The following is a 14,242-nucleotide window of genomic DNA, read 5'->3' as shown; positions in this document are numbered from 1 at the left end:
AATTAAGGAGATGCTGCTTTGGTCTATTCCCTTGGCACTGGAGGGAGACTAGAACCTGCTCACACAACTTCCTGGCTGACTGAATGCTGGGTGTCTGTAACCCCATCTACTTTCTGTAGAAAGATGGCAGCAGCTCCTTATTACTTACATCCATTTAAAAAGGCACAATATTTAACCCATAGGAGTGGAGATTTATTTATTTGAAAAGTTGTGAAGTGGAGATTTAATAGAGACTTTCAAAAACATTATGTTTTAATAAGGAATGGGGAGGAGCACACTTTCTAGCAGAAGGGTCAGTCACCAGATGATAGATTTAAAGTACTAAAGGTTATACTTTCCATAGAGGGAGTGCAGCAAAGGGTCACCAGACTGATTTCTTGGGATGGCAGGACTGTCATATGAGGAGAGAAATCAGTCAACTAGGCCTGTATTCACTCGAGTTAAGATTGAGTTCTCATTGAAATGTATAAAATTCTGATGGGGTTAGACAAACGATGTTGCCCCTGGCTGGGAAGTCTAGAACAAGGTCAGTGTCTCAGGATAATGGGTAGGAAATTTAGGACATGAGAAATTTCCAGAGGGTGGTGAACCTGTGGAATTCTCTACCACAGAAGGTTGTGGAGGAGACCAAGTAATGGAATATATTTGAGATATAGCAAGACAAAAAGAGTATGGGAGAAAGCAGGAATATGGTATTGAGAGAGGATCAGACATCATCATATTGAATGGCAGTACAGGATCAAACAGCCTACTACTGCTCCTATGTTAAATACAGGCAGAAAGGGTCAAGTGGCCTCCTACTGTGCTGTATGCATGCAGGTTCCATCCTTTTTAAACATAGAAAAGAGATGCAGGAGTAGTACCCCATTCCTGCTTTCTCACCATACCCCTTGATGCCCCCTAAGAGTAAGGACTACATCCAACTCCTTTTTGAATATATTTAGTGAATTGGCCTCAACAACTTTGTGGTAGACAATTCCACAGGTTCACCTAAACTGATACTGCTGAGTTTCAACTGACCCCAAAGTGGCAGGTGGAGAGAATTATTAAAATCCTCTCCACTCTCCACTCTCCACTCTCCACTCTCCACTCTCCACTCTCCACTCTCCACTCTCCACTCTCCACTCTCCACTCTCCACTCTCCACTCTCCACTCTCCACTCTCCACTCTCCACTCTCCACTCTCCACTCTCCACTCTCCACTCTCCACTCTCCACTCTCCACTCTCCACTCTCCACTCTCCACTCTCCACTCTCCACTCTCCACTCTCCACTCTCCACTCTCCACTCTCCACTCTCCACTCTCCACTCTCCACTCTCCACTCTCCACTCTCCACTCTCCACTCTCCACTCTCCACTCTCCACTCTCCACTCTCCACTCTCCACTCTCCACTCTCCACTCTCCACTCTCCACTCTCTTGTGCGGTCAGGTTTGTCAATCAAATGAAGGTGAAAGGAAATAGGCAGCAGGTGCCGGGAGTAAAGGAGATGCTAGGGTCAGTGAGTCACTGTCTTTTGGGAGACAGCCCAGTTGAATGGCACCATTACCAGCAAAACAGAAACAGTTTGCAAACACATTTATATAATCTGCAGTAACTCAACCCTGGCCCTCATTTTCTCTGCTGAATGGTTGACTCACACCAATAGTTACAAGGGTGTTGGCTGCCCTTTGCTGCCCAAACTCATTCATTCTTCAACTGTGAGCATTAGCAGTCTTGCTCTACCAAGGAGGTACTCACATTCAGACCCAATTTTTCACTCAATATTGTGTTCCAGCTGCGATTTCAAACTTCCAACAATTATCTGCACACTACTGGGACCAATTTGGACAATAAAACAAAACCCTGTGGCCTTTAATTGTTAAAAAATATCAGATGGGCAAAAGGCCATTTCATTGAATCAGAGAACCGGGACCGACTAATGTGCTGGAAATAGTCAGAGAGAATCGGGGCTCATTAGGGAAAGTGGGAGTGGGATGGTCGCCGTGACCAGTATCATAATAGCACAAGCAGCTGCAATAGGAATGGAGTCTTTTTTTTTATATAAACACTTGTTACAAGGGAAATGTGGAATGTAAACACAGGAGGGGCCTTTGAAACAACTGAAGTTCAAAACACCAAGACCAAAGACTAATTCAAGCAAGTCACATTTCAAATTTATTACTCCATTTTTTGACAAATGATGGAAAAGCCCAAATGAGAAAGGATTCAGGTGTGTTTCCTGAAGAGGAAGAAGGCCACCAGAGTGGCTGAGATCATGGCCCCAGCTACCAACATCACAACCAGAAGCACCTCACCTGCAGAGAATGAGAAGCCATTGAGTCAGGAGTCACTAGACTGGAATTGGGTTCTCAAAAATCAACACTCACCTGGAGAAGAACTCGGAATCTCCTCACGAGTCTCGACAGCTTCACTTCCCATCGAATGGACCAGGTCCTTCAGATCAGCATCCAGAATGATCAGGGGCCCAAGGGAGGCTTCACCCTCCCACACAGGCTCCGACTCTGCAACAAGTCATTCCATCCAGTTACAAACAAACATCAAACAATAGCCCCAACACCCAATACCACCACAACATACCCAGCTCAGATAGGACCTCTCTCCTGCCCCTGGAGTGAAGTCTTCCTCCAGATCGCAATCTCGAGGCTCCGCAGTTGCCCCCATCACAACAGGCACAAACCTCAGTGGATCCTTCCACCATGGACAGGTCCAATTCAGTCACCAGGGACCATCTAAACAAACAAGGAAGCACACCATTGGCATATGGATGCATTCTGACCAAAGAGGATCACCATTGTTGGTTAGATTTCACTCACCGGTTGGCTGGCTTCTGGAAGGAACAAGCTTTGTTGACTGAATCTGGCCTTTGATCTGCTGCAGCTACTTTCAGGTGGCAAGTGATGAAGATCTGCAGGAGACACATGCACGAGTTACTCAGTGTCAAACGCTCACTGTCTCAACATCTGGTCTCCTCTTACCAAGTCCCTGTCATCCTCAAAGAAGCGGAATGCATCCAGCTTGAACTGAAGCTTATCCAGGTGATCTCGCGGTGACACGAAGGACGAAAAGGAGTCTTCGTCTCGGCTGTCCAACAGGCAACTGGAAAGAGGGTCAGAAAGAGCTGCATCATTAAGAATGGATTCCCTCCGCCAAACAGTTATGTGTGTGACATATGCAGCCCAGATAAAGACCTTACCCGTTGAAGTCAATAATGTTGTATCTGGGGGTGGAGTCCTGGTCTGGGCTCAGTGTAGCTATACAGCGGTCAATATAGAGCTTCAGAGGCATGTGGTTCACGGTCATCACAGAGGCCTCGATGTGAATGAGGTCACCCAGGTGGTAGATATTGGAGGTACGCTCTGCACTCCAGTTAGCTGGAAAGGGAAAGGGAATGAGAGCAGGAACACAAGCTTTGGGTTCCTCACTTGATTCCAAGGAATGGGTAAAACATGCATGGTAGATCATTGACAATCACTTACCAGTCATCAGACGCAGGGAGAATGACAGACGTCCCTCTCCGGCCTTGGTGGAGGAGAAGGGGACCCAGGTGGGCTTGATCGCATTGCTGCTCACTGTCCTCTTCCTGTGGGAAGAGGAAAGGCCAGTTTTACTTCCAATTCACAACCCCATCAGAGGAAAGGAGAGCCTGTCAATCATCCACCTTACCTGGGATAATGGCACACAATAGGGACAACTGCTCCACTGGTTCTCACAATGACTCCTCCAATACGGCTTGGCCTGTAGTACAGGTGGCTGGTGTAAATCAGCAGGTCATCCATCATCTGGGAGAGAAAATGTGATCTGGTCAGGGTCAGGTACAGAACAAGGGAGTCATTCTTGGACAAGAGAGCAGTGTTTAGAGAAACACACAGCAATTCATACTTCTATTAATTAGAGTCCCAGCCCTATCCAAATCCATTTGAAGAGATATTGTAGGCCTCTGCGGGGAAGTGACCCACAATCATCCACTTGTGCATTTATATAAAACTCACTTGACATAGTAAAACATTAAGGCACTTCACGGGGAGGTTCAGAAAAAAAAGTTTGGCACCAAATCAATTAAAGATATTTGACCAAAGGCTTGGCCACAAACAGTTTTAATAAGTGCCATAAACAGATGGAGTGGTAGAGGCAGAGGGGTTTAGGGATGGAAGACAGAAATAGAGATAACTGCTCCATTGGGTCTCAGTACTTTATGGTCACTTATGGTGATGCAGTCTGTGATGTATGTAAACATGTCTAACCACCAGAGGACTTATCCCCTGGAGTCCCAAGGGACCCCACAATGCCGTGGGAGCAATATTATAAAAAAAGGTGGTCTCACAGGCTGGTGAGGCACTGTGATCTGTAATAAAAGGACTATGGTCACATCTTACTTTGAGCTTGCAGTATCTAGTCTGACTATTCAAAACATAACATTCTAAAATGTCAACAATCCTGAGAATCCCTTCAAAGGATTGTCTTCAGTCTAGGTTTCCTCAGTACAATTTCACCATAAGCATGTTCTGCCTTTACTCTAGAGGCACCTCAATTTGATGAAAAATGCCTCAATCTTTCCAAGCATTTTTGCATAAAGAACACTTGAATATTTAGTAATCAGTTCCCATGATTCTTTCTACAAGTCACAAACAGCATGGAACTCCAACTGTGTCCCAACCAATCTCAGAAAATCAAGACTAAACCACCAAATGTACAGCAAAAAAAAAAGTCACTCATGTAGCTGCAACCCTTCATCTCACCCTCCACTATTACATTGCTCAACGCAGTCTCATAACCTTGTACTTCAGTCCAGATGCCCAGTTTTGATTCAATCAATAAAAGGTTGAATCAGGGAAAGAAACCTCAATGAGAATCTCATTTAAACAAGCCTCACTAAAATATTCTGAACATGAAGTCCAATCAAAATGAAAGCTTACATTAAAATCATATTGTTACAGGTCCAAATATTTCATAGAATGTTCAGCACAAATAGTCCATTCAGCCCAACTAATCTATGCAAGTATTCCTCCTCCCAGGGGCCCATTGTTTGCAGAAGGTTTTAGATCAAGAATCACATTACCTTTACTGTGCTGTCACATTCATGGAGCCCATAATGAAATAGGACAGTGTGGTTCTGAGAGTAGACCCCAGTTGGCCGACAACCTGTTGACCCCAGGGTCAGATCAGCTGCTTTAATCAGGTGCCTGGTTCCAAATAAATCCATCTGTACTCTGACCAGCAGGTTCTGCTCTCCACACTGCACCATCACAGTCTGCAGTGGAGACACACTTCGCCCCTCAGACTTACTGAAACCAGAACCAAAAGCTGGGCCTGGAGGGACACGAGTGGCCTTCTGAATGCTCCATGGGAAGTCCCAGTTTCTAAACCGCTGCCTAGTATCAGAGCAACAAACAGCTCCAATCAAAACCAACAGAGGCCCCAAACCCTTCACTAGTTGCCCCATAATACAAACTACTGCAGCTCAACTGTGCTCTGTGGGGAGTCCCCTGATCCCCTTTTATACACACAGCCTGCCATCACCTGAAAACAATTGGAGCAGGTGTGGCTAAACTAAACCAATAGCCTATCCAACAATCTTACTAATTGGTTGTTTCCAGAAAGTTTTTCACACAGACTGGGTCAGTGATCGGGAGATGCTCCAGGCTGGAGACTATCTGGGTCTATGGGAACAAGACAAGTTCAGCTTTTGTTTTTTGATGTACTGAAGATTTACTGAAACAGAATATAATGAAAGAAACATATACAGACACCTAAAGAACATACATTCTATTCAAACTATGTAAATTTAATCAAACTTTACAACTTCAGATAAATACAGAGCTATATTTTATTAAGAGCTTTGATAATGTTTCACTGAAAGAAGTCTATTTCCATCTCCGTACCACTGCCCGACTCCGCCCCTGCCTCGGCTCCTCCAACCCTGCAACGCTCCGAGATCTCTGCGCTCCTCCAATTGTGGACTCTTGCGTCTCCCTGATTTCGATTGCTCCACCATTGCTGGCTGTGCCTTCAGCTGCCTTTGCCCTCAGCTCTGGGATATCCTCCCTGAGCCTCTCCTCCTCTCTGCCTCTCTCCTCCTTTCAGACGCTGATGAAAGGTCATCGACATTAAATTCTGACGAAAGTTCATCGACCTGAAACGTTAACTGTGTTTCTATCTCCAAGATGCTGCCTGACCTGCTGAGTATTTCCAAAATGTTCTATTTTTATTTCAAATTTCCAACACCTGGAGTATTTTGCTTTTGTCCTCCTGTAAGACGCTCTTTAAGACCTATCTATTTGACATGTTTTTGATCACCTGTTCTAATATCTCCACTTGTGACTCAGTGTCAAATTGTGTTTGATAACTTTCCTGTGAAGCACCTTGGGTCATCTTACGATGTTAAAGGTGCTACATAAGTGCAGGTTGTTGTTGGTTTTAAAGCTGTATATGGGCTCTTTTATAATCCTTTTGGTGCAAGACCCGAAAACGATTGGAGACTTGTTTAGAGTGAGATTGGATTCAGATCTAAACAGGATAACGCGCCTACAGCCTGATGCAGTCTGTAGTGACCTGTTGAGGTCCAATAGCTGATTGCATGTGGAGAATTGGTCAAGTCTTGGTTTATTTTAATAAATCAATAGAAGTAACACTGGATTGCCCAGTTCCACCAACAGACAGGCAACTGCATAAGTGCCCCTCAAACTGAGGCAGTACCACTAATATAATTAAACATCATCACCTATTAAACTAAAATAAACTCATAATGTAAATCACAATATTATTACTCGTGTCGATAAGACTTTCCTTTCCCTGCGGTACCCATCGGTTGCAGGAGGACTCAAGTGTACCTATGGGCACCGCGTGCTCCCTCTCCAGGGCCACCTGAGCATGGACAAGACTGTGGAGGAGAGACAGGAAGGCTGAGTGACCCCTCGCAACCCGTGGGCTGCACTCAGTCTGGGCCTTCGCCAGGCCCTGGGTCAGAGGTCAAGTTATTACTGAAGTCTCCTTCTCTCTCGATTATCATTGAAAATTCTTTTGCCAATTGAGCTTCCCTCCGCACCCACTCCTGGCTCCTGAACTCACCCCCATCCCCAATTCCAGCACCCTGCTAACTATCCCCTTCCCCCTCCCCCCACTGATGCTGCCGGCTACTGACCCCATCCCATCCACAGTTCCTTCACCCCAACATCTGTTACCTACATCCTAGCCCCACCCAGCCCACCGCCCCCATCCTCATTCCCGCACCTTTCCCCTTCAATTGCCCACGATATGCCCCAGCACCTCACACTCGCACTGCTCCCCACTCCCTGTCCGAACCCTGCCAAACCAGCTGGCCCCTGCCCCCAACCCCCTTCTGTTACTCTGGGATCTCCCCGTGCCCTCCTCCCCCTCTCCAACCATCCCTTGCCCACTCCTTAGTCTCAGCCCTGGAATCCCAGCTCCTGATCTATGACCCAATGGCTCACTCAGGATGGACAGGATGGAAATGAACCAGACAGGCAAGCAGACACCACATTTAACTTCTGAACTTGTCCAGATCTTACTAATCTTGGCGATGGTGCTGATCAATTTGCCTTAGTGTCTCTCGGTAATGGATGGGTGAGAAAGTCAGTCAATGCCCTGCTATAATTCTTGGCCTTGCTGATTAATTGGTTTATGGAGTGCTGTGCTGTGTTGTTCATGACCTTGGCAGGAAGATGTGGAGGAAGCTGGCTGTGGTTTATTGGGGGGATTAACCGCCGCCTCAGGAACTTGTGGTTTGGTTTCGGCAGAAGCTGTGCTCAGGTAGTGTGGCGCGGCCCCATTGGAGGAAGTGTCCCGATGCGTCATGTTTTAGTGTGGTTCTACTACGGTAAAATGGACAATCCATTTGTACACCCAGTGAAAAGAAAGAACGAACTTGGGCTGGATTTTGGGGTCATTTGCGACCGGGTTTTTGCCGGGTTTTGACCCTCCGCGGCGAAAAATCTGTCGGTCAGCTGTTTTTCACCCTGCCGCGATCCTCGATTCGTTTTTTGCGGTGGCGCTTAGAAACACCGGGGAGAGCTGCGCCAGGTGTGCACCGGCTCACATTGTGACACCGCTGCGAGTTTCGAGTCTCACTCGACCCGTACGCCGCGAAACGCGCCCCACGATGACCACCAGGGAAAACACAGCCCTGTCGGCGGTGGTGAGTTGGATAAACTGGAAAAAAGGTAAGTTAAAATTTTTAATGTTTTAATTTTTGCAGCAATTTGTGAGGTAAGGGTGTTGTCAATGTTTCTTTAATGATTTTTTGATGTTTTTTTCCCTCCCAAGGCCTCTCTCTGAGCGCTCCTGGCCCCGCACTAAAGTTGGCGAGGTTCCTGTTTTTGCGCTGCAAAAGTAATTCAACGCCTCCCTTTGCGCTCCACCTCATGTTGAAAGTAAAGCAATTAATCGCTAACGTTAATTGGGCAGTAAATTTCCTGCCTCGCCTCTGTTTTCGCCCTGAAAATGGAAAGCCGAAGATCTCGCCCCTTGTGTCTATATAGCACATTTCACAACCACGGATTATCCAAAAGCACTTTACAGTCAATTCAGTATTTTTCAAGTGTGGTCACTGTTGTAATGTCAGAATTGCAGGCAGAGTCTCAGTTTAACGGCTTATCCGTAAGACGGCACCTCCGACAGTGCAGAATTCTCTCAGTACTGCACTGGAAGTGTTGGCCTGGATTACCTGCTCAACTCCCTGGAGTGGGACATGAACCCATGACCTTCTGACTCAGAAGGGAACATGTTACCCATTGAGCCATGGGTGACCTGTTGGGCCTTTATTGTGTATAATCTTCCACAGGGCCCCTATAGCGATCAAGAAAGAGATCCTGTCCTTCCCATGGACAACACCAGGAGAGATTGCTTCGTGTAATATGTAAAACTACTCTATGAATGGATAAGATGCGGAGGCGGTAACCCAGGCAGAGTGTTCCGATACCCAGGCGGAGTGGCCAACTCCTCTTTGGACATATTCCTGGAGGTTTCATCACATGACCTCCAACCCTTCCACCAACACGTTCATCCTGAGGGCACCCCACCTTCCCACCCTGATTGGAGAGCGGACTTGCTTCCTTACCCACTCAGGTGATTCTTGACTCCCAGTCAGACAACCATTTTATCCTTTCTCCAATATTTTTATCATCAATAAACAGACGTGCTCAGAGAAAATGAAAAAGACAATTTATTTTAATGCTCCTGTGATTTTTCTGCTCACCGACAGTGTCCTGGAGATTTAATCTTTATTTTGTGGAGACTCCAGGGTAATCCTGGAGCGTTGGCAACCCTATATCCAGGGCTGGCCTGTTTTCCCCACAATGTCATTTTCATACCAGATTCCCAGACATTTCACATTATTGGGTGGAGATTTGGGAGAGGAATTCTGACCCCAACAATGAACATTAACACCGAGCAGACATGGTCAAGAACCCCTACACCAGTGTAGCATTACCTCATCTCACACTAGACACTCCTTGAGAGCTGGGAGAGAGACCGATCATTTTTAGCACCTGATTGAGAGTTAGTTTTGTGCTGTGGGGTCTGGGGTGGGAAGAGTGGAGATTATCCTCAAACTTATTTCAGCCAAGGCCACTAAAGGCAGCAGGGAGTAAAAAAAGAATGGGAGAGAAAAAGAGTTTTGTGTCTTCCATTTCATCAGGCTTGGTCAAATTCATACCTTGAATCCCAGAAGCCAAAAGGAGAAAGTTCAGTTTGTTTTAGTTTGGGTCTTTGTTCCCCACTCCAATGTTCTCCTTGCCTGAAGGCTTTGATTCTTAGAGATTCCTCACCTTGATTGGCTGCTGGTCTTGTGAGCCCAGCCAATGAGTATTTTCACTCTATTTGAGTTTTTTTTTAATTTCAAAATATACTTCATGAATATAAAATTTACAAAATACATTGGAAAGCAGTTCAGTACATTTGGATGTGGTCAGCAATTCCATTCCATACAATACATTTAGATACTGACGGCAGTTCCGTTCAACACAGTTGCTTGCTTTACATTTCAGAGGTACAATTCAGGATACATTGTAATACAGTCATTAAATTACATTACATATGGCACTATACAGTACATGGAATGGGTGAGGTTAGTTAGATTTCTTTGCAACATACATTACTAATCAGAACTTGCATTATACATGGCCCTACATAGATGTTTTCAGATCATGATGCTTTACATATATAAAAAGTTTACAAATACAGCCCGCGGGGAGTTTTACACTGATTCCAGCCCCTGGGTGGAGCTGGGAGATGGAGTGTAGGGTTGGGGGAAATTGGAAAACAGCATCATAAATTTGAATCCACTCCTCACAACTGCACTTTCCAGACAGGGTGTCCAGATGGTGATCAGGAGCAAGAATCTTCAGCTAACTTGCCTCCTCACTAGCCACAGGTCAGAGGCCAACTCTGTTCCACTTGCTGAGATTGGCAAACACTGAGCAGACCAAGCATCAAATCTGGGATTTTCTGCTCTGTTGGCCTGAGTACCACAAGAGTCAGTGTCTTTAAAAATGTTTAGTACCGAGGAGATCAGACATGGAATTTGCTTTAGTGGGTAGACCCCCTACCCGAGGTCAGAAGATCAGGTATTCAAATCCCACTCCAGAGACTGCAGCACAAAATCCAGGCCAACACTAGTTGAGTACTCAGTCTCAGAATAAGGGGCTGCCCATTTAAAACTATGTCCCCCATGAGTGGAAATATCCTCTCTGCATCCACCTTGTCAAGCTCCCTCATTATCTTATGATTCAATATCATCTCTTATTCTTCTGAACACCAATGATATAGGCCCACCCTACCTTCATAAGTCAACCTCCTTAGCTCCAGAAGCAACCAAGTGAACTTTCTCTGAACAGCCTCCAATGCAAGTATATCCTTCCTTAAATACAGAGACCAAAACTGTATGCAGTATTCCAAGTATGGCCTCAATACCCTGTATAGTTGTAAGAGGACTTCCCTGCTTTTATACTCTATCCCCCTTGCAATAAAGGCCAACATTCCATTTACCTTCCTGATTACTTGCTGTACCTGCATTGTAACTGTTTCTTGCACAAAGACCACCCCTCCGACCTAGTCCTTCTGTACTGCAGCACTTTTTCTTCATTTAAATTATAATTTGCTTCTCAATTATTGCTGCCAAAATAGATAACCTCACATTTTCCCATATTATACTCTAGCTGCTAAATTTTTGCCCACTTAGCCTGTTTATATCCCTTTCTAGATTTTGTATCCTCCTCTCAATTTACTTTCCCCACCCATCTTTGTATCAGCAGCAAACTTGGCTACATTGCACTCAGTCCCTTCATCCAAATCATTAATAGATTGTAAATAGTGGAGGACCCAGCACCAATCCCTGCAGCACTCCACTAGTTACTGTTTGCCAACTTGAAAATTACCCATTTATCCCAACTCTTCTGTTAGCCAATCCTTTACCCATGCTAATATATTACCCCCAACCCCATGAACTTTTATCTTGTGCAGTAACCTTCTACGTGGGAGATTACTGGTGGACGGGCAAGTTTTGCAGCCACCACAGAGGATGGAGGTGTGGCCTGGGCAGCGCACAACCTCCCTGCAGACTTGCACTCAAGTACATGTGCAGGAAGGTGGGGGATTTGGCCAGAGTCAGCGGCAGTGGCTGCGGGGCACCTTCGGGCATGGACGGGCCTTTGTTACTGTCGGGGGTTGCAGTGAGTTCGGGCGCCATCTTTGGTCTGCACAAGTCCACCCGCCTCAGGGAGCAGGGAGTGATGGGGCGGGGCTTCCTCGATGTCACACTGCTTTCCATTGTCCCGCTGCGGGGCAGGGAGCATGCGCAGCAGCCAGCTTACTGCAGGGAGACCATCAGGTGCTGGATGGTGACCAGTGACATAAATGTCCAGGTCGGTGATTGGAGCATGGGCAAATACAGCAGGAGTGGCAAGAGACTGGAGGGATGTGATCAGGGCCCGAGAGGAGAGTTCGGGGCCAGGGGCAGCACCGGCCAGCCCACACTGCGATGTGTGCGCGCACTAGACCAGTGCAGCAGAGCAGGTCTCCAGTCGTCTTGGATAACCCTTGCCACTGGACCAAGACCTAGCTGTCAAGCCCGTGTGGTGGCTGGTGTGTAACGGACACCAACGTTTAATAAAATCCATGTACTGGTATCTTCCACTGTTCAGGATCCTTCATTGAAACACCTGTGAACTCATCCTTTTTTGGCATGGAAGAAGTCATCCTAGTTTTGAGGGACTGCTTGTGATGAATATGGCACCTTATTTAGATTTCCAGAAGGCAAATATATCACATCCACTGGTACCCCCTTATTCACCCACCTTGTTACATCCTCACCAAAACACCAGCAAATTTGTCAAACATGATTTCCCCTTCATAAAGTTATGCTTTTCCAAATGTCTCGCTACTGCTTCCTTAATAGACTCCAGCATTTTCCCCAATGACATATTAGGCTAACTGGTCTATAGTTTACTGCCTCATTTAAAAAAAAATGAGGGGCAGTTATATTTGCGGTTTTCCAATCTGCTGGGACTGCCCCAGAATCCAGGGAATTTTGGTAGATCACAACAATCCATCCACTATCTCTGCAGCCACTTTTAAAACCCTCAGATGTTAGCCATCAGGGGCAGGGGACTTGTCCACATTTAATCCCATCATTTTACTGAGTACCACTTCTTTAGAGCTTGTTCTGCCCTCCTATAGCCCCTTGATTATCCACTATTGGAATTTTTTTTTTGTCGAACATGAAGAATACAAAATATTTGTTCAATGTCTGCCATTTCCCTGTTCCCCAGTCTCATTCTCTAGGGGACCAACATTTACTTTATTCTTGTCCTTTTTTTGTACCTGTAGAAACTTATTTAAAAAAAGACAATTACAACTAACCATTAAGGAATATTAAATGTGGAACACATTTAGTGAAGTTACAGTATGTGGAGTCTAAAACATACCTATCTGCAGTGGCCAATTAAGGAGATGCTGCTTTGGTCTATTCCCTCGGCACTGGAGGGAGACTAGAACCTGCTCACACAACTTCCTGGCTGACTGAATGCTGGGTGTCTGTAACCCCATCTACTTTCTGTAGAAAGATGGCAGCAGCTCCTTATTACTTACATCCATTTAAAAAGGCACAATATTTAATCCAGAGGAGTGGAGATTTATTTATTTGAAAAGTTGTGAAGGGGAGATTTAATATAGAGACTTTCAAAAAAAAAATGAAGGTTTTCATAAGGAATGGGGAGGAGAACACTTTCTAGCAGAAAGGTCAATCACCAGATGATAGATTTAACGTACTAAAAGGTTATACTTTCCATAGAGACAGTGCAGCAAAGGGTCATCAGACTGATTCCTTGGGATGGCAGGACTGTTGTATGAGGAGAGAAATCAGTCAACTAGGCATGCATTTATTGAGTTTAGCAGAATGAGGAGATCTCATTAAAATGTATAAAATTATGATGGGGTTGGACAGACTGGATATTGCCCATGGCTGGAAAGTCTAGAACAAGGGGGTCACAATCTCAGGATAAGGGGTAGGAAATTTAGGACATGAGAAATTTCTTCAGAGGGTGGTGAACCTGTGGAATTCTCTACCACAGAAGGCTGTGGAGACTAAGTCATGGAATATATTTGAGATATAGCAAGACAAGAGTATGGAGAGAAAGCAGGAATATGGTGTAGAGAGGATCAGACATTATCATATTGAATGGTGGTACAGGATCAAACAGCCTACTACTGCTCCTAATTTCCATGCTTCTATGTTGAATATAGGCAGAAAGGGTCAAGTGGCCTCCTACTGTGCTGTATGCGTGCAGGTTCCATCCTTTTAAACTCAGGTACTGCTGAGTTTCAACTGACCCCAAAGTGGCAGGTGGAGAGAATCAGTAAAATCTAGGCCTCCAAATCTGATCTCATGTCTTTCAGATCAGAGGTTCTCAACCAATGGTCTGCAAAAATATTGCAAAGGGCTTGCCAAGCAGCCTGGGATTTTACACAGGATATACAGCACAGAAACAGTTCATTCTGTCCAATCAGTCCATGCTCCACTCGAGCCTCCTCCAGTCTTTCATTGAAATCTAGCAGCATATCCCTTCTCCGACATGCTGGTCCAACCTCCCTTTATATACATCCATGCTATTTGTTTCAACCACTCAGTGGTAGTAGGTTCAGCATTCTCCGATTTTAAAAAACTTTAATAAGTCAGCTTTAAAAAAACCCACCATATTAGGTGGGAAATCCAGCCGAGCAAAAAGGTGGC

The 14,242-nt window shown here is 45.4% G+C and overlaps 1 protein-coding gene across 1 annotated transcript; it reads right to left on the bottom strand.

Annotated features, from left to right (window-relative positions):
- Positions 1-2,205: 2,205 nt before the first annotated feature.
- On the bottom strand, positions 2,206-11,701 carry LOC139276806 (zona pellucida sperm-binding protein 3-like). Its single transcript, XM_070894805.1, has 11 exons — positions 11,579-11,701; positions 8,054-8,166; positions 5,057-5,369; positions 3,664-3,779; positions 3,477-3,580; positions 3,194-3,371; positions 2,976-3,096; positions 2,814-2,905; positions 2,578-2,729; positions 2,367-2,501; positions 2,206-2,294 (listed from the first exon to the last, which is right to left on the bottom strand). Exons 1-11 carry the CDS (start codon positions 11,699-11,701, stop codon positions 2,206-2,208), a joined length of 1,536 nt encoding a protein of 511 aa, XP_070750906.1.
- Between the last annotated feature and the right edge of the window lie 2,541 nt (positions 11,702-14,242).

The sequence above is a fragment of the Pristiophorus japonicus genome, chromosome 12, assembly GCF_044704955.1.
Source record: "Pristiophorus japonicus isolate sPriJap1 chromosome 12, sPriJap1.hap1, whole genome shotgun sequence".
Classification (NCBI taxonomy): Eukaryota; Metazoa; Chordata; class Chondrichthyes; family Pristiophoridae; genus Pristiophorus; species Pristiophorus japonicus.
This window is presented reverse-complemented; position numbering and strand designations above follow the sequence as displayed.

Coding starts and splice junctions, on each gene's coding strand:
- LOC139276806 (XM_070894805.1), bottom strand. CDS start 11,701: ATGGCGCCCGAACTCACTGCAACCCCCGACAGTAACAAAGGCCCGTCC. Junction 8,167..11,578: donor TCCTGCACATGTACTTGAGT/GCAAGTCTGCAG, acceptor CCTTTTTTCCAG/TTTATCCAACTCACCACCGC. Junction 3,372..3,476: donor CTCCCTGCGTCTGATGACTG/GTAAGTGATTGT, acceptor TTCCCTTTCCAG/CTAACTGGAGTGCAGAGCGT.